The sequence below is a fragment of the Astatotilapia calliptera genome, chromosome 10 (assembly GCF_900246225.1).
Source record: "Astatotilapia calliptera chromosome 10, fAstCal1.2, whole genome shotgun sequence".
NCBI classification, from domain to species: Eukaryota; Metazoa; Chordata; class Actinopteri; order Cichliformes; family Cichlidae; genus Astatotilapia; species Astatotilapia calliptera.
The window spans coordinates 26,106,660-26,126,959 of NC_039311.1; the positions used below are offsets into that span (position 1 = coordinate 26,106,660).

General features: G+C 38.7%; 1 protein-coding gene across 2 annotated transcripts in view; it reads left to right on the forward strand.

Annotated features, from left to right (window-relative positions):
- Positions 1-891: 891 nt before the first annotated feature.
- cadm1a (cell adhesion molecule 1a) overlaps positions 892-20,300 on the forward strand; it is a 470,606-nt gene continuing 451,197 nt past the window's right edge. For both annotated transcript variants that reach the window (XM_026182490.1, XM_026182491.1), the window contains exon 1: positions 892-1,121. In XM_026182490.1, coding sequence (XP_026038275.1) covers positions 1,049-1,121 — 73 coding nt within the window. In that variant the 5' untranslated portion in view covers positions 892-1,048. The remainder of the gene's footprint in view (positions 1,122-20,300) is intronic.

Here is a 20,300-nt window from a genome sequence, read left to right on the forward strand (position 1 = left end):
TGGCTAATGACTTTTCAATCCCAAAATGTTAACCAGTAAACATACCCTAAATAATCCTTCTTTAAGAAACAAAATATGACCAACATTTACAAAATGTACTTAAATATTTATTCAATTCAACCCAAAATGACTGGCAGAGCACTTATACAGTTCAACTCAAAAAGTTATTTTCAAGGGTCTTTTTGCAACAACGCGTACTGCCCCCTGGTGGCTTTTAAAATGAGGGCACGTTAGCCTCACTTTTCTAATCTGGGAGATACATCTATTATATTGTTTATGATAGTCCCATATGCTTTTGCTCAACTTTTAATTATTTGTTTAATTTATTTTTAATGATCTCAGTTTTGTGTAGTCTGATTAGTTTTCAGAAATTAACACAACTTACTGACGTAGAAGTGCAGCTGCCAAAAGGAAATCACTTGTGTTAAGCTTGTTTAGTATTTCCTTTCATATATTAACTTAGTTATCTACAAACCTCATTTATCGAAAAAGTAATTAAAGTGATCTGGGAGTGCAAAATTGTAACTTCTAACTGCAGCACTAACTAAGCTTGTGCCAGCCAAAATGCCAAACTTGAGCCTTCAAGACAGTGTTCCAGAAATTAATACATTTTAATTTTATATACAGGGAAGGGGGCTGGGGGCCTTAGGGCCTCAAAAATAGTATGACCATCCCTGCTCTTCTGAAGCATTACATACAAGTGGGTGAAATGATTAGTATAGTTTTCAAATTTTCAAAATACAAAAGAAAAACTCTACAAAAGAGACTAACGCCAAGCTACTAACACCACACACAGACACCTCCTAACCAACCCTGCAGCAGAACACAGCGTTAAAAACACTTTCCCGCCCTCCAATAGCATATTCTGAGAGCTATTCAATAGGCTGTGAGGCACGTCCATTACAAATAACAGTATTTATCAACACTGGTAATAAATGAATATGGTAAATAGTACCCTCCCTTTCTCGCATCTCATTAAGTGAGCCCCGTTGTAGCAGCTATAGGTGAAGCTGCCTCTATCTCTGCCATACTGAAGCAGGTGTCCAACATGGCGAACGCTCGCAGCGGCTCTCTCGCGACTATTCTCTTTTTATTCATGTCTTCGGCGGCTCTTCACAAAGGTAGGACTTTTCCCGCGGGTGTCTAAATGGAAGTGGCACTTTGTTCTTAGATTTCCGTGGATGTAGATGCGAACGAGTGCAATTTGAACAGCGTTCTGGGCAATTTGTGCTTTTGAGAGCATTCGGACGTTACTGTGCAGTTGTACTGTGATGCTGTTGAGCAAGAAGTAACAAAACCTCCCCGTAAAGTTGAATTACTGTGAGGAAAGAAGCCGATGCGCGCGTGGATACATCGGAACCGGCGTTACAGATGCGTTGCCCCTGGAATGCATCACTTTGGTCAGCTCACCATTAGGGTATAGGCTGAATGGCTACACAGCTGGCAACTCTTGGGTTTAAAAAAAATAAAATAAATGCTGATGTGAGAAAACAAATGGCGTGGTGTTTTGGTCGCTTGAGGGATATAAGGATGTATATGTGGCATGCTTAAACTGAGGGTTGCTTATGCAGTGCGCTAGCTTTGGTTTACTTGTGTAGCGTGTTCGGAACGCTGTAAACCACAGAAAATAGCGGTGCGTTCAAGTGGAATAGCTGCAGCCCCGACAACGTGCAATCGGAGGAAAAGAAAGCGCAAACTGCTCAAAACTGTTCATTTAATGGGAAGAAACAAGAATTATCATGTATTAAAACGTGACTCTCCGCATATTAATAACAGCGGGACTTTATGGAAAATTCAGCACAACGGCCTCACACGAATCAGCAGTTTTTTCCTCTCTCCACCCGCGTTTCCGAATCTGTTCACTCTCGGCCATCCCGCTGGATGTGGTGTGGAGAGCGCCTAACCCGTTATAAAAGTTGTCTTTTCAAAGAAACAAGTGCCGCTCGTGTATTTTAGCTGAACGCCGAACTGAAAAGCGGTGTCGGAGGAGTCCAGGCGATATCTCAAATCACCGCCTAATGCGCGTAAACTGTTAATGGCAAACAAGGAAAGATTAATTTCACCGAGTTCGCAGTCGCGCTCTGGGCTGTGTTTTCATAACACCGGGACTGGATTTGCTGTGGAGCCATGCATGAAAACATCAAAGCTTTTCGTCCGGGTGTAGTAATCTGAGTCAGAAGCTTTAAAGAAGCGGATCGGATACAGATAAAGCTGGGCGAAAACTGCGACACGATTTCTTTCCTTCTTTCTTTCTTGAACGCTTGGTGATGTTGAGCGCGTAAAGGAAAGCACGGACGTTTATTTAGTAAGAAGAGATAAAGTGCTGGGGCTGTTTGTTGCCAGCACGAAGTCCGCGTTGAAAACTGGAGGAGGGGGGGGGGGGTTGTCGTGAGCTACTGGGAAATACACGCTCCGTTTCGGGGGTTATTTATCCTTGGACAGTGATACGCTGAAGCTGTGGTGAAAGCACTTGCTTTGCCGCTTCCACCACCGGCGGTAGTAATGTATTTACATCAAGCCAATTATGTAATGAATCATTACTAACTTAAAGTTAGTGCGAAGCTGTTCGTCTGCAGATCATAACCCCCTTTTATGCTGAGTGCCGAGCCTCGGGGTGGGGGTGAAAATGACGGGAGTGCAGATGTCCTCGTTTGTCACATTGTGGATTATCCACAAGGCTTAATCTACTCTTTGTTTTTTAACCCATTTTTTAAATGAATCAATGTTTTTTTGCTTTCTCAAGTCAGTAAAAAGCAAACAACAAAGCAAACAAGGCTGTTGCTGTCCTTTGCTGGACAGTGGGCAGCTGTTACCTTCATGAAAATGGCTCCAGTGATTTCAAACAAAGCTCAGGGCGCACTTGCACAAAGCATATCAATTATTTACCCCGAGCAGAATACTGTAAGCTCTCATTGTGGTTAAGCATTAAAGAGTGGTGATTTCTACAATGTAGACAGTCTAATAAAAGGCTAATAGAAGGCTGCATCAATTCATTTCAAGTTTTATGGTGTTACACAGGTTGGACTCAGACTGCTGGGAAATCACCTCTTGTTCTATAAGAAAAGATTTAGAAGATGGTACCAATCTCTGTGCTCCACTCTCACATCATTTCTTGTTTTCTTGGCAAACCAATGTACTTCCAGAGATAGCTTTTCATCCTGTGAAATAAATAAAAGTTATAACTTTAGTCGGAATAAGTTATTTCAGGGGAATCAAACAGTAAACAGATATTTAGTAGGCATCATTTTTAAGTTGTGCTCATAGTATTTATCCAAATTCTTTGCTGTTCATATAAGTGGATTTTTTAAAATTTATTTAATGGTACTTTTTTAGCAGATAATAGGCGCTGAGTATTTTATCGCTTTCCACTGCTTTCAGGAAAGTGAGAAAGGTGTTATTTTACTATGATGCGTATACTGAGTGAAACATCAGCGATGATCATGCAGTCCTGTAGTAATTAACAGTTCCAAGCAGATGCACATGTTGTATCCTGCTGTAATTTATGCATTTTTCCATTTCTCTGCATTTATACAGTTCCTTTGTGATTCTGCACAGAAGTGTTTAGTAAGGCCAGTTGTAGTGCAGATTACAGGTTTAGAACACCCGGGCACGGTGCTTTACAGGTGTTTATTAAAGAGCGCAGACGCAGCACACCCTGACCGTAAGCCTGCTGAGACTTGAAAACGTGGTTAGGCAATCCTTCACTTATAGTGAGACGTGTCGCTGTTTTCATTTTTGCAAAGTTATGCAACTGTGTCGTAGCGCAGGTGAGAGCGGGGACTGGTATGTGTTTGAAAGCAGGAAAAATGGTTGTTAACATGACTTCTCTTGAATATCACCACATGTTCAGGCTTGGGTAATGATTATGTTAGGATAAGAGCATTAGTCGTGTCTGTTTTTAAAGGTTCAGTCTCACTAACTGCTGATGGAAAACTGACAGGAGGAGATTAGGTTGTGGCTTGCTGCTTTGTCACAGCGAAACACAAGGTAGAATAAATATTTTATGCTTAACTTAAAAGGTCTTTTTTAGCATACTGTATCAAAAATCCAAATGATTTACTGCCCTAATGTGATACTTGACAGGTTATTCCAAACTGTAAACGAATATCAGGGATAATAAATGAAATAGCAAGGGTGTAGTTTAGTGGGATTCTCTAATACTCAATAGTGTAGCTGAAAAAGAATCTCATTTCAGTAGTTTTAGGCTGTAGTGTGGATTTGAATACAACCTAAACCTGGGATGTCTTTCATTTGACAGCTCATTTAAGATGTTATCTCCGTGCACCCTGCCACTGAACCTGTTGTGCTCCTTACAAAAGATTTATTGGTCGCGTTAGAAAAGCATTTGCATTGTTGTCTCCACTTTAGATTGACCTGAAGGCACAAAGTGAGAAGCTGTTGCATGATTAACACTGAAGTTTACATCTTTCTAGCAGTTGCTGCGCTAACCTAAGCGTTGTGATTAGCAGTCAAGCGTGTCTCTGTTAACCTTGAGTAGGCTCGATGCACTAATAAGTGTTTTGGGTATTTTGGTCCAAAAGTTAAGACGTGCAAAAGAATAAAATCGTATTTTATTGGTGGATATGTTGAATCGATGACTAGCATTAGCTATACAAACAAAAAAACTCATGATCACCTTCACCGTTTAAAAACAAAACGAGGAGCTGTACTGGTGCTGGGATGACTGCAGAGTTTCATTATAGATGCTCAACATGATGCACTTAGCCCAAGCCCTACCTGCTTTTACAGCGTAGACAGAATTACTTCACCGAACAATTTAATTATTTCTTAAAAAAACCCAACTTTTTGTACGAAATTTGTCATGTGTGTTATTACCTCCAACTGGCTACGGTCTGTTTCAGTTACAAAGAAAAGCTGCATCACGCACAAATGAATCATACAGTGTGGTTTGGCTCAGAGTCAAGCTGGTAGAAGCCATACTGCTGGAAAACAGGTGTGTAAATGGACTTGTTCACCGTCTGTACCCTCCAGCAGCCTCTCCAGCTCTAATGAAGAACAATGGCTTTATTCCTGAAGGGAGGGGACCCCAAGTGACCCCCCCCCCCTCCTCCTCCTCCTGCCTCTGCCAGTCTACAGTGACTCTGCTGGCAAGCCAACAGATGACTGGGCTGGGTCGCATCTGGCCTCTGCGCACTTAGTGTAATCAAAGGGAGAAAAAAGGTTTATGGCCTACTTGTTAGTGATCCGCCAAATGATGGGATGTCAAGTAAGCACCCTGCGATTTCAAATCTCTTGAGGGGATTGGTGGGGGTGGGCGTATGCTGCAATATGCTATTCAGAAAGCAGCCTACCGGCCTATGCATCAAATTAGACTATTCCGTACACATTTTGACAACCTGGGTGTGAAACAAGTGAAATGAGTAAAATTAAAGTGATCTTTGAATATTTATGTGCTCATATTAATTGCTGTTAATGCACAACAGGCCTCAGTGATGAATGCTGCTATTTTTCACTTGCAGGATTCTCGTCTGGCACAGGCCTCTAGCAAGTGTGTGCTAAAAACAAACGCAGACTAATTTAAGTAGTTCCTCTGTGCGGAGCTCAAAGAGGAAAACTGCAAGACTGTGGTTCCATTATGTAAGGTTTAAAAGGGAAAAAATGTCACGTACGTAGTACTTTTTCCACTTTGTGTCCTGACCAGCTTAACTTTGCACACATAAATAAACCTTGATGTGTTACTGTGGCTGTTAAGATTGTTGTATGCTGTCTTCTCACAGTGTGGTCTTGGAGCTGACAAGCAGTGTTGCAAGCGGTGGATTTGGAACGTGAAAGACATAAGGTTGACCCACAGTAGAGACGAGGAAAAAAAACTCAGCTTCTAATAATTTATTATGTAATGTCTTTTTTTAGTCTCTTAACTTTGTGGAAGCTCAAATCTGAGGCAGTCTGATAGGTACCATTTTTCCTAGCATTGTTCCCCTAATTAAGGTTTATCTAGATTGTGCTTTTTAGAGTAATTGCATAATAAATATGCACTGCACAATGCTGGGTAGAGTGGCACGCTAGATGAGCATTTACCTCTGAAATCTTTACAGGCTGGCCTGTGTTTTATTATTAGACTCTGCAGCTACAGAAACCGATGTATGTTGATGACCGAGATCCACTCAACAGAAGACCACTTCTGTGATTGTGTTCTGATAAAATCCCAGATAATTACATACAAGTGGGGATGATTTTCAGTTTTAATGTCATCCCTGCCAAATGCATATAGGATGAGCACTTCCTCTTTCTGACAATTTCCTCTTCCTCTCGTCACTCCTCCCATTGACTAAATTTAGTCAGTGCAGCTATCATCAGTGACAGCATGGTCTTTTTTTTAAAGGGGTTGTGGGGGGGGGGGGGGGGGGGTGTGCAGTCATCACGTGCTGCTGCTTCTGTCTCTTGTCTGTGTTACGGTACCTGGGCTTAGTCACACGTATGAATAACAAATGTGAATGGGCAAGACAGCAAATTCTTATGGAGTTGTTCAAGCAGTTGTGTAAAACTAGTGATTCTCAAACTCTGGTGAAAAAGCAGTGAAAAGCACACACACACAACTTGGCTGCTGTATTTTCAGCAATTTTGTCCTATTAAACCATTTGCAGGACTACTGTGTAAAGGTGCTAGGTATCCTGTTGACCAGCTGTGGAAGTGCACGCCTTTTTCTAATTAAAAAGAGGGAAAAAACTATATATGTCCACATATTTGCATTGCTGAAAAGTCTTTAGTTGTTGGGCCTCATAGCATAACTTGCTTAATATATGACTGTCCACTCACCTTGATGCATACTGTGTGGCAAAGATGAAACATCTGAACTGCAGCTTTGTCTACGTCTGTTGCTGACGACAGAGGCAGTGATATCAGTAGATATCCAAGCAACATGTTAATCATGAATTTGGGAAGAAATCCCCACAAGCACACACATACTCACATATCGCTTTCATTATAGTGCAGTAATCATACAAATATATATCTTCTACACAGACATCATTATTTGGATTCACCTCCCGAAGGGCGTTGGTCCATGTCCCTTGGATTCCACTGTCTTGCCAGAAACATTTTCGGAAGCGTAGACAGCAGTCCATTGTGCTCTCCAAGAACTGCCTGGATTGTGGAGCTCCTGTTAAAAAGAGACCTTAGTTTAGGAAGTGGGTCTTTGAATGGCTTGAGCTGGATTCTTGTGTTGCACCAACAGGCACTAAAGGATTTGTGAATACCATGATCTTTGGAAGTCTCCCCAGGGAATTTGACAGCACTGCAGGAAATGCAGGCTAAATCCATCCTGTGTGTATGAAATTGAACTACATTTGTGGCTTCCTTGTGGAGCTGTCCAGGCAATGCTCAAGTTCCACTTCTTCTTTTTCACGTCTGATCTTTTTCACTCTAGATCTGAAGCATTGTGTTGACTGGAAAATGGCCCAGTCAGCTAATTAGACCTGATTAGTGAGGAGCCACATATTGGAGGCCATTAGTGGTAGGATTGAGATAATATATTGAGATAATATAACTGATAACACGGACACTAGTATCTAATATGTATTTTTGGAATGAATATCAAAAACAGCCATGTGCCAACAAACATGAATGAAACTAATGAGGATATAATTGTTTAATCCTTTCAAGCAAAGATTATTAGAAATGGAGCATGGTATTTTATTTAATGTTTAATGTCTAGTAATGCTACTAGAGATGGACCGATCCGATATTACATATCGGTATCGGTCTGATACTGACCCAAATTACTGGATCGGATATCGGCGAGAAATAAAAAATGTAATCCGATCCATTAAATATCAAAAAAGCACCTCACAAAACTTGCTACACGGCGTAACTCGGCTCATAACCGTAGCACGTCGCTGCATTATGCATCACGTGATAGAGCGGCTGTGTGTAGCCTCGCTACCAAACCAGCATTTCATCTCCGAGGAAGTGATCCCAGAGAGAAGTAAAGCAAGTGTGTAAGTTCGTCTCTGAATGTCTGTAAAGCATTCCCATGTTAAGCTTAACAACCGACTGCCTCTCTCTCTCTCTCTCTCTCTCCTGCTGCTACTTCAATCGTGAAACTGCTTAATGATCAGCTGATCGGCTTTTCTGTTGCGAATCCGTCTCTCTTCTTTGTTTTTGGCCCACTTTGCACCAGAAAGAGGAAACCAGTGGCTGAACAACAGCAGCACTATTAAGCTTGATCAGCTGTTGTTAGAATTTATTTATTATTACTTTCTAGACCAGGATCTTTTTCTAAGTAGCTGACGACTGGTAACTGTGCAGGGGCGGATCTAGCCAAGTTTAGCCAGGGGGGCCAATAGGGCACTAACAGGGAAAAGGGGGCACAAAGACATACTTTTCTTTCTTATTCTCATTCAAAATATCTAGCTTTTAATAAATAATTATCTGAATCTTACACCTAAAGTTTTAATCTGATGTAAAATATATAGAAGTCCATTACTGTATATAGTAACTGTTAAGTCTAATATACCCTAGTAAGCTAGTACTTTTTCCTTTGGGAAGATACCATCTGTGCAGTCTCCAATTCTGTTGAAGAAAGATGTTGAATCTATTTTATTATTCTTGAAAAATAATTTATTTCTGTGCATTTTCCCCCCTGCATCAATTAAGCATCATGAGGTGGGGGGTAGTTCCCTATTTTTTTTTTTTTTTTTGCTGGGAGTTTGCAACCCTATTAGTTAGGTTGCTTAATATTACTTCATTTGTAAAAAAAATCTATTAAAAAAGATCAAATGAGCATTAATTATCTAAAATAGGTTATATTTCAGGGGAACCACTGGAATAGATGCATGAAATTGCATTTGAGTCAAAGGAGTGCTGGTGTCGATCAATACCAGTATCAGTATATGGTGTCAGTACAGTAGTACTAAAAGTATGAAAAATCTTTTTTTTTCTTCAATTTCAGTTTCAATCAAAATTCGTGATTTTTGTTTTGCTTAAAAATTGGCACCACAAAAAACATGTTGGAAGTATATTTTTTCAGTCCTAATAAAATTTACTCTAATAAACTCATTAGTCTTTAATTTTAAAAAAATCTCCTTCAAGAGAACCAGAGAGGAGTCTTTGCAAAGTCAGATAACAATCTCAAGCAGTCTTGATCGATTGCAAAATATAAGGAGGACAAAATTCTGAATTTCAGACTCTTTTGTTTATGCAACATCACAAAACCTTTTTAACATAATGGCAAATTGGCTTAAAAATCTATCTACAAAATCACGTAAATATGATACATTGAAAACATTAATATTTGAAATCATAAATGAAATGAATAGAGTTCTAATGAAAACAAAATTAGTATGATTGATATATCGCTGTTGCATAGATGGATATTTATAATAGTACATAGTAATATATATTAAGATTTTCATAAATGTGGGATAAATATAGCATTTCTTATTTTTGTTATACCTTTAACACCAGTATGTTTGTATTTTTGTAGTATAAATTGGCTGTAGTCTGTACTGTCTAAAATTGACTTTAACTTTGCAATTATATGAAACAAATAAAAGCAACAGCCAAACGTGGTAAAGTCGAATCACTAAGTACTTGAACAATTTCATGGAGAAATGAATAAAAACAATTGGCAAGTATGTAAATGAAGGTTTTTGTGGGAGTCGACTCATTAATAAACTGATGAGTCATTTCAGTGTAATGTGGAGGGTCGTATCAAGGACAGTGTAACAGCCCTAATAGTAAAGCTGTATGGCTGACTAATCTAATTTGAAATCCCAAGTGAACCATTGTCAATCACAGCAAGAAATGTTTTCCATTCCAGTTTTTGAATTAACAAGAGACAATAAGGGGTCTTTGATTGCCCCCTTCCTCTGACTTTGAGGACTTCATCATCTTGCTGTGCTGTGGAGTCGCAGGGAGGCATTGCTTTGCTGTAATTGGACCCATTTTTCCTGCAATCATACTTACAATAGCCGAGTTCAGCAATGAATGAAAAAGGAATCAATGCAGATCATTTGTGCTTTCAGCCAAGTAAACAATACAGCTGGTGTTCGGTTGTAATCGTCGGAGGGGAAATGAATGCCCTTCTGAATACAATACAGGTATGTATCAGCTGCAAGAGCACACAAGGCTTGAGTGATCTGGGTTCTTCCATCTTTCATTTTACATAACACTCCAGCTTGTATTACATTTCAGTGAATTTGCTCCTGATGAGACCCTTCAGGCTGTTACACCGTTTCCAGTGGAACTGGATCGTGTCTCCCCACTGTGCTTGGTTCCCGTCCTTTGTCTCATCTATTGTCACTCTGTCTTGACTGATATTTTCTGCACTATTGCCAGACAACTATTGTACAGTAGCACAATCTCATTTTCCCGGTGTCCTAGTTGGATGATGCAGAGGAAATTCATACCTGCTACAAGACAAGAGGGCACTTCTTTGAGCCTAAATCATGGATTGTAACACTGCAAAGCACCACTTAATTCCACTTAGTGTCACAGTCCAATTCTCTTTGGTATGAAAAAGAATAGCACCTCCTTCCATTACTTTGTTTTCCACTAGTCATTATTTAGAGAGAAGAACAGTATCCTTTTTCATTGAGAAAAAATGGAAAGTTGGCATGGGAAATAAGTTCTTTCGCCCAGTGAATCTGTCATTATTTAGAACCACGAGAATTGGCAGCAAACACCTCTTTGATGAAGACTATAAAGAGGATTTTCAATGTGAACTCGGGGGTTTCCTGACTCACAAAGCACCTTTGGTGGAATTCTATGGATGCTTGTGTTCATTCCCACTGCAAGCAAAGGCTTTCTGCAGTTTTGCGTAAAAGCTCAAGTTCAAGTCCAAGTTCAAGGTTCTTTATTTGTCACATGCATAGTTATACAAGTATAACACACAGTGAAATGTAGCCTGACACGCTCCTCGACATGTGCAAAAATTGGGGGGGGGGTGTAGAGGAAGAACATTATATATATATATATATATATATATATATATACAGACATATAGTATATACACTGGGTGAATGTGCAGTAGTAGCAGCAAGCAGGTGAATTCTGTACATTAATATGAATAGACATCTGACTATTTTACAGGATAGACAATATAAACATATTTAAAATTAAAGGAATTGAAATGTACATTGTGCCTTGGTTTAGAGTGTCTGGAAGAGAGTCCTGTCTCAGTCAATTATAGATGATGTGAGAGGGCGGGTGTGTGTGTTTAGGGCACGGATGGCTTGGGGATAGAAGCTCCTCTTGAGTCTCTCTGTCCTTGCCCGGAAGATGTGGAACCTTCTACCAGATTGCAGAAGTTGGAAAAGCTGGTACTTTTCGGGAACAATTGGTTGAAAATAAGTACCCTTATAAATATTGGGATTTAGATTTACCTTTACCATGTTGTCTACAACTGATCATGTCCGGAAAACATATTTTTCAAAAGAACCAGTTAATGAACAAAGATCAAAAAATAGGGGCGACAGATAACATTAACTTTGGCACGATTACCTTTGGGGGAAAAAAAAGAAACTCAAGGGGAGCTTCCACTTTTCTAGTTTTCAAAGTCAATAACAATGTGAAAGGATCCTAGCTCTTAAAACTACCATGACCTAGATGACTGAGACCCTAACACCCCTGCTAGCTGACGTTTAGTAAAACGTGATTCTACTTGTTTATGTATGATATCATTAGGTTTGGTGTGACTTAAAAACACACGAAACAAACCCGGCATGTATCCTTTTTTTTTTTTACATCTTAATTTACACTAAATATACTAAGACTTAGGTTTTAGTATATCCTGAAAGCAAGCGCTGATCTAATCACTCTTAGTTGTAAGGCTTGAGTAAGACTGCTTTATAACTAAGATACGAAAACCAAGATGCAAAAATATATATATTTTTCTGTACATCAAATAGATGAGACCCATATATAATCACTTGCTAAAATGCAAGGGATGTTTGTGTTTTAGGCTAAATAATAAAATGGAAATAGGAGACCGGTTGATTTGATTTCCTAGAACACAATTAGTCAGGCCTGCACTATCGCAGCAAGTAGGACAAACAATCCCCTGCTCTGTTACAGGCTCTGATCTGAAAGACTTACAATTCAGTTCCCTGTGTATAACTTCTTGTGCTGTTGCTTGAAGAAGACACACAGCAGGATTCAAAGAGTATGAATATTTTAAAAGAATCTTTTTATAAACAATAGGCAACAAAACTCTTACCGAGCCTTACAGCTGGATGGTACATTTGCGGTGGTGTACTTTTCTTTCTTTTCTTTTTTTTTTTTTGAAGCTAAATATCCATAAAAAAAAACATTTGGCAGATTTAATAGTTTAATATAGTTACTATGTTGTTTAATAGATGAGCATATTTCATATTTGTGGCTTTCATTTTATTGTGTAACGATCAAAAAGCAAGTTCTCCTGTAGACATACATCCAGCAAGCACTCAGAGAGACATCGCGTCCTGCTGTGGTGTACAGATACCAATTTGTCCAAAGTGCTTTCACACCATGCACCCAAACAGCTTTAATGGACGTCAGTACCTGGAACCTAGACCTGTTGTTAGGTCATGGCTCTTTGAGGTTTGGCCTCGGGACAAACACATGGTAGTGCTGAAATTGTTGTCCTCCATCCATCCGTTCAAAGGTCTTTCAGGCTGTGGCTATGTTGTGGTGATGCCTGGTGGGGGGTTTTTCAGCCCAGAATTTAATAAGTGACATAATATTTTTCTCTAAATATTTATTAACTTTCAGCACAACACCAATAGACTTTGTTTTGGCTTTAAAATGTAAAAATGTTTACAGCTAAATAATGATGAAGTCAAAAAATGTCAGACTGATGATATCAACTCGTAAAACAATTTTGAGCTGAAATGTTCAGTTCGTACATCAATAAAAAACTAGATATATGTGAGGGTTTACTAAAAGTTGTTAAAAATACCATGGGCAGGGTATGTGTCTCCGACTGAAAATAGAAATGAAAGGAAATGTTTGAACCCGGCCTTTTCCAGAGCGGTTTCTTGCTGCTTTGAAGTGTGTAGTATTTGTTGGGCTTCACTTGGCTGTCAGATTAGTACCTTCTCAACTGAAAATGAAAATGGGTGAAGGAGCAGTTAATCCGCATAAGAATATTTTTTTGAGGATGAGAAGCTGTGGGTCTAGCAATCTGTCTGCGTATTGATTGGTTGTCTGGCTCTGCAGAGTTAACCTGACATGCCAGGATAATTTAATTCCCTCTACATCGCTGATTGCTGAACACAATCCTGTCTTATCTTAGCGCTCCTTCTTTGAGTTACCAACAATGATGATGCAACACGTGCAACACCTGGAAAGTGAAAAGTTGCGTTGCATCAGGAATTTCAGAGGCCACCGTCATTTTGAACGTCTTAATTGGGTGTAGTATTTGTTATTTACTAGAGAGCAATTCTTCAGTGTTGACTCGCAAAAAGTTTACCGTTGTAATTGCACAGTGAAAAATGAATACCTCCCTTAGTGCCCTTAGGAAAAAAACTGGAATCTTAATTTGATCTCTTTATGGGTTATTGCAAGCAACTACACCTCGTGGCCATTCTTTCTTTTGTGATTCTATTTGTTTCCGTTTTTGTCAAATTGGTGCCATTGTGGAAAACTATTACAAATTCATGTTTGGACATTAAACTGCATTATTTTAATTAGCAGGTTAATCGCCAGGCTTGGGGTGTGTTTTCAAATTCGTCATGGCTCACAGAAACATATTTAGTATACACATCCAGAAATGCATATACTATTATATATTGTACATATATTTATTAGTCTCAGATTTAGCCATTCTTATATTTTGCTTGTTTTACGTTATTGTATTTTTGCACAACTCTGTTGCTTGTGAAGCTCGCACACAAGAATTTCACTCACATGTACTGTACCAGTGTATCTGCACATGTGATGTGACAATAAAAGTGATTTGATTTGATTTGAAAATTAACAAATGTTGGAGTGTGACACATGAAACAAATGCAACATACAGACATATCATAATAGTAACATACCATAAAAATATTTTTGACTGGGAAGTAAATTAATTGATATTCATTTGCCTTTTTTTGCTTACTTTTAGTTTTTATGACCCAAATGACCGACAGTTCATATATTTTGTTCCTTACTTTGCCTCATAATCTTAATCCTGTCAATTCATTTTTATTTTTACCCGTGCAATTATAAAAGCATATAAACATGCTTCAATCACATTTGTAGCCTTTGTGAATCATCAAGAGGAACTGTAGAAATAAATTGAATATAATATAAAACACCTGCTATAAATACATAACGGTCAGAGTGCATTGTAGAATCCCATAATGGACAGTTTACCTCTGTGTGTTTAATTCTGTAAACATGATTGACCACCTGTAAGTGAATCGTGTCACTTTACATAAAGTGACTTTGACAGTTCATGCTCCAGGCCTGTAGACTGTCAATTTGAAATCTGAGACAATGTGCTTGCTTACCACCTCCTATATAGCTGCTTTGAGAATCCCTGTCACTATACATTCTTCATATAATCTCTGACCTGTTGTACACGACTAGCGGAGGACGGTACTTTGTTCTGCATACATTATTTTACCTCCCACACCAGAAAGATTGGCTTGTAATTGTACTGTTAAAGGTTCAGCCAAATGCTTTCTGAAAGCCAAAGAACAGCATTAAACCTCATAGATGAAGTCATTTTACTCCAAAAAATCAGACATCCGTTTTCAGCTAAGAACATAACCGTGTTTGTTGATTATTAAATAATACGGTTAATACAGCCAACGCACAGGAAATCACAAAACCTCACAGATTAGCCATTTCTTTTTTTGAAGAATATGCCTTAAATCTCTGTCTTCTTTCCTTTTTCCCTTTTGTTATTTCGACATTGCACTTATCAAGTCTATTGCTGTCGTCCACGCCCTGCTTAAAAAACACCACATCTCTACTTTCTCGCACTTTAGCATCGATGCAGCCTTGGCGACGTGGTCGCTGGCTGTGAAAGTCACCACAAATAATCAGAGCAGTCCCGGGTCACCGAAATTCAATTTTGAAATCTGCCCAGTGTGTTCAAATCAGAATATTACGTGATTGATATGAACATCTTTATACGATAACTACAATCCAGTCAGGATTAATTCAGTTGCTGTCCCCAAATGCATTTGTTTGTCATGACGGAAACAATTTGTTGTCAGCTGGTGACTAGTTTTTCAGTTTGCGACTGATTATAATTAAAAATGAAATGTGATACAAAGGCTGCAGCTTGTTTTTGTTAAGCTGTGCTGTCATTGGTTAGTAATATTCAAAAGAAGATAAAGGAAAAAAAAGAAAAAGAAGGCACATCAGACAGTAAAAATCAATTCATTGCGTCTTCTGTCATCCACAGATGGTGCCACTTCAATCTCCTTTCTATTTTGTCAGGCTAATGTGCTGAAAGATGACAAGGGAGGGTCATTTCAGAGCAAAAATAGCAAAGGCTGAGCGTAACGGCCGTGTCAGTCAGCCTTCTATTTTGTCATATTAATGTTTGGATAAATGACAACTGTGGGACATTTCAGTGGAAAAGTGGCAAAGGTAGCCGACTGTGACAGCAGGCCCAACAATGCAAATTTTTTGAGATTTGATCTCCTACTCTCCTCTGTAAAACAACATCCTAAAAATATTGTGGAAGACACATTTTGTTGATTCATATAAAGTGGAAATAATCTTAATTTCAGGCCCTGAGCATTCTCTTAATATGCCACATATCATTTGGGCATTCGTACTATAGAGAAGAGTTTATAAAACTGTCAGATGTAAATACAGGGTTTGGTAGGAGCCCATATGGAAAAGATATATATAAATCTTATAAAGTTTGTATCTGTCTTGTGTGAAACTTTTATGAAAACAGATATAAGATCCCTTGAAAATTATATAAATGAAACTTGTATGTTTTGGATACTTCCTAAAACAATAAATGAAAGTAATGAGAAAGTGGCCACTTTCATGAGTAAATCATGTAAGCCTTTTATGATTTACTATATGAAGTAGGCCACATCTTATGCAAGTCTTTTATAAGTTTTTACTATTTCTTTTCCATATGGGAGTGCTCTTTGCAGATGTTGTAATGTCCTTCACAGTTCTCTTCTTTTTTTTTGCTTTTTTTAAAACAATATCTCAAAGATTTCTTTTTAATGGCTATGATTTTAAGGGACAGTGACTCATCAGTAAGCAGTAACGGACACGGCAGATTTTTTGACATTCGCTACTTTAATTAAATATCAAAATGACCAGTTAATCAGCAGCGGACAGGCACCCACAAAGCTGTGGTGGGCTTAATGTATCCGTTGCATGAATTTGTTTTTGTGTACGTTTGCGCATCCCCGGCTATTCATTTATTTTTCGTATCGATAGATTTGTATATACCATGTGGTATTGCAAGCATCGGAGTTCCAAAGGCTACTTCTGAAAAGCCAGGTTTTGTTTTTATCTTCCTTGTCATTCCTTGCATTTGAGACGTCTTCCCATTTCAATATCTAAAAGCATCTGCTCTTTTTGCTGAAGTAAAAAAATGTGTATTTGATAAAGGTTTAAAATGAAAGGAAGGCATTTAATAAAATGATATTGTACATACAGTGTAAAAGAAGAGTTTACAGGTCGTCCCCAGCGTCGTATTGTTGGCCCGCTTTTCTGGCAAATATATAGAGCGTGCGCTGCATCACACATAGATGAATGCTGATTAATTTATTTCGTCTACTCCCATAGAGTGGGCGTTTCAGACACATGGTGGTGTTCATTTAAAATGCAGAACAATTCAGTGTGCCCCTGGCACTTCTGTCTTTTAATTAAGGCCTGTTATCCTGACAAGACTTTCTAAATCTAGAAACAGATTGTTGCACAACTATAGAATTTTAAAAAATTGCTCTCTATATATACTTTTTGAATATCCCTCACTGATCACATTAGTCAAATGGATGCTATCCCGCACAGATTGTAGCTGCTGGGTAAGAACGAGTGTTTTGCTGACACAGCCACTTCCTATATGATTTTGGGTTCGTTCCAGACAGTAATTTACCATAGCTTAGAGACTGACAATACGTTTCCAGCTGAAATTAATGAGCAGTAGGAACAACTGGACTTTGTTCAATGGAAGCTGGAAAATAGGGCTATTTCAAAGTTGTTGTTTTTTTTATGGCTTTTTATTTATTGAGCAAATGTTGATCTTAAGGTTTGTGATTGAACCTTTGCAGAAATGTTTTGAAGTCCACTCGAAAGTACTTAACGTTTGCTGTATCATGCGCCATGTTAGCGCTGGAGTATGTGTGGGTGCTGCTTGACCTCGCTGTTTTTTTTTCGGTTTTGCGATGGTAGATTTAGAGCATTAGCTTTTAAAAGGCTAAGGTTTGTTTATCTATTTTTTTTCTTTTACCCTGCTGTATGTTGTCAATAAAAATACATTTTATTGAGCAAACCTACTTCCAAACTCCTTTGAGTCATGAGTAACCAGCAGTGCTGTAGCTGCCATCAAGGACACCAAGTCCGTCTTCTGATTGATTGTTTTATTTCATATAAGCTTACTTCACTTATTTATTTTCTGTGAATTTGGGATTCTTAGTCAAGCTGGTATCAGCTGAACGACTTTCCAAGTATTTCTAAAATCCTGGCAGCTAGTGGATTCCCTAACTTGAAATGTTTACATTCTCCATTCATACATTATAGTTTTATAAAGTCCATCTGTGTTCTCGCTTCAAAAGACGACGAACCGCTGATAATTTAAGCCCGGTTCCCCTCTGACACAGACGGCCCCACATTGCTTCCTTGGACATTTTGTTTTATTAAATTTCCTGCATGTATGGCAGTACAATCAGAGCCCCCTGAGAAACAAGGGGGATTATGGTGCACCCAGACTAGTGTTTGGGAATAATCACTCAGGCCTGTGGAGAGGCAGCCTGGTAATTTTCCTTTCTTGCACTCCCATCAGTGTAGCATCATAAAGTTCTCGCATGAAGTAAATAGTGCACTCTGCCACGGCATTTTCACTACCTGCCTGCGAGTGACTGTGATTACAGTACATTTTTGTAACGTTTTATTTGTTTTAGAAATTTTAATAACCTTTAGAGAAGTGACATTTCCTGCTTGAAATCCATAATACTTTAGCACTTCCCGCAGTTTCTTAATGACTGTTTAACTCACCTTAGTCATTAAATACTTGATTCTAGTGTGGCATGCAACAACACTGCTCAGTTTTCTGAAGCTCTGTAGCGTAATATTATATCTGATTAAAATGGGTGCTTTCTTTAGATGATGCTGTAGATGTTCTGTGTGTGACACCAGGTAGGGTGCCTTTACTGTAAAGCAGCGGTCCCCAACCCTTTTTGCGCCACGGACCGGTTTATGTCCGACAATATTTCATAAATACAACAAATAAATACAACAAAATAAAACCAGTACCGGTACCAAAAAAAGAAGATTTATTCATAACACACGGGAAAAGATCCAGGGAAACCAAGTTAATGATAAAAACGATAAAAAACATAACGATAAAACCCCTGAAAATCATACATTTCACACCCGAGCCTCAACTATCGTGGCCCGACTCACGGACCGGTACCGGTCTGTGGCCCAGGGGTTGGGGACCGCTGCTGTAAAGCACATGAACGTCCTGCCTTTAGACAAGTATGTTTTATAAGACTGAACCCAATGATTGAAGAAAGTTATTCACACTGCCTATTTCACTGATAATCAACAAATTCTGCATCTTTCAGCATCTTGTTTATTATATTATCATATGTTTTAGTATTTAAAATTAGGAAGCAATTTCAGTACAAGAATGGAGTGTAGCTGACTTCAAAGTAGAATACGATACAATATTCATTTCAAGTAAGATAGCTTACAGAGCGGTATTAACCTCTTCAGTATTCATAGCAATAAAACTCATGCCGTTTCCAAAATTTATGCTTGAAGCTAAAGTCTCTACATCAGCCAGTATATTAAGAAACTGCCGGTTGTGTTTAGATGCCGTTTCTCTCCTTTAATACAGAGAATGGGCTGCCCTACAGGTCACTAGACATAAGAAAAAATCAGACATAGGTTAGGTGTGATTGGACCTTCGTGTATCTCCAGAGATAGCTACAAAAAAAGTCCTTAGCCCATTTGACTTGGGTTTTATGCATCATGCATTGACTTTCTACAGAGATTCACTGCACAAACACAGGCAAACATTGCACTTTGACGTAGGTTGATTCTCTCCATGCCAGGTTAAAATCCGTCTTTTACTAAACGGCTCAATACTATTGCCAACCGATGCTATATTAAGATATGTTAGATTGTCCATTGTGCAGTTAAATACAAAAGTGTTCATTAAATATACATTCATATCTTAATATTTAACAAATTCCAGAAATACGCGTTCTTGGATTTAGATCATTTCAATAGATCATGAAGTCCAAAGCTGTTGTAGCCAATTCCATCTACACTATATTAGGCTATGCCATAGTACGTAGACCTCTTAAATATTCCATCTCTTTGTGATTGTTAAAAATGACATTTCAGCACTACAGGCATTCATGTGCTGCTTTAACAGCCTCCACTCCTCTGGGAGGGCTTTCTTCAATATTTTGACCCTGGCTGCAGGGATTTGCTCCCATTCTGCCACAAAAGCATTAGAGAAGTCAGCCACTGATGTAAGACGATAAGGCCAGGTTTGCTGTCAATGTTCCAGCTCATCCCAAAGGTGTTGGACAAGGCTGAAGCACTTTCTATTGTGGTATGAGGCTCTTAACATTGAGATTTTTCTTCACTGGAGTTTAGGAGGTTACTATATCAAACAACTCCCAGATCAAAGTAGATTTAATTGCTGTGCGTGGAGAGATATTTTCATCTTCCTGTGTAGCTTTACATTATGTATTTAGCTTGAGTTTGCTTTAGCTTCCTGCATTTGGGTAACTTAATTGTCGTTATAGTTTTACTGCTATAATTTAGCACTTAAAATTGATTATTATTGCCCTACTTGAAGTACCATGCTAGAAACAAATTAATCACTTTACACCCTGCGGGTTTTAAATAAAACATTGGGAAGAGATGCTGCAAACGCTCCATAAACAAAAGAGGGGAAAGCCTCTGAGGTCACCTGCACTGATGAAAAACAAAGATGACCTTTTCTCACAGTCACATACGATTGCTCACATTTACCCAAACAGCAAACCAAACCTTATGGTTCCCTCCCTGCACTTAGCCTTCATCAAATATTAATCATTTCCAAGACACTGTGGCTTTGTTCACACTCTCGCGCACTCTGGCTGTTTGAACGCTTGGGTGAGATTACCATTTGGTCGCCTGCTGCCAGAGGTTTTTGAGAGATTTAG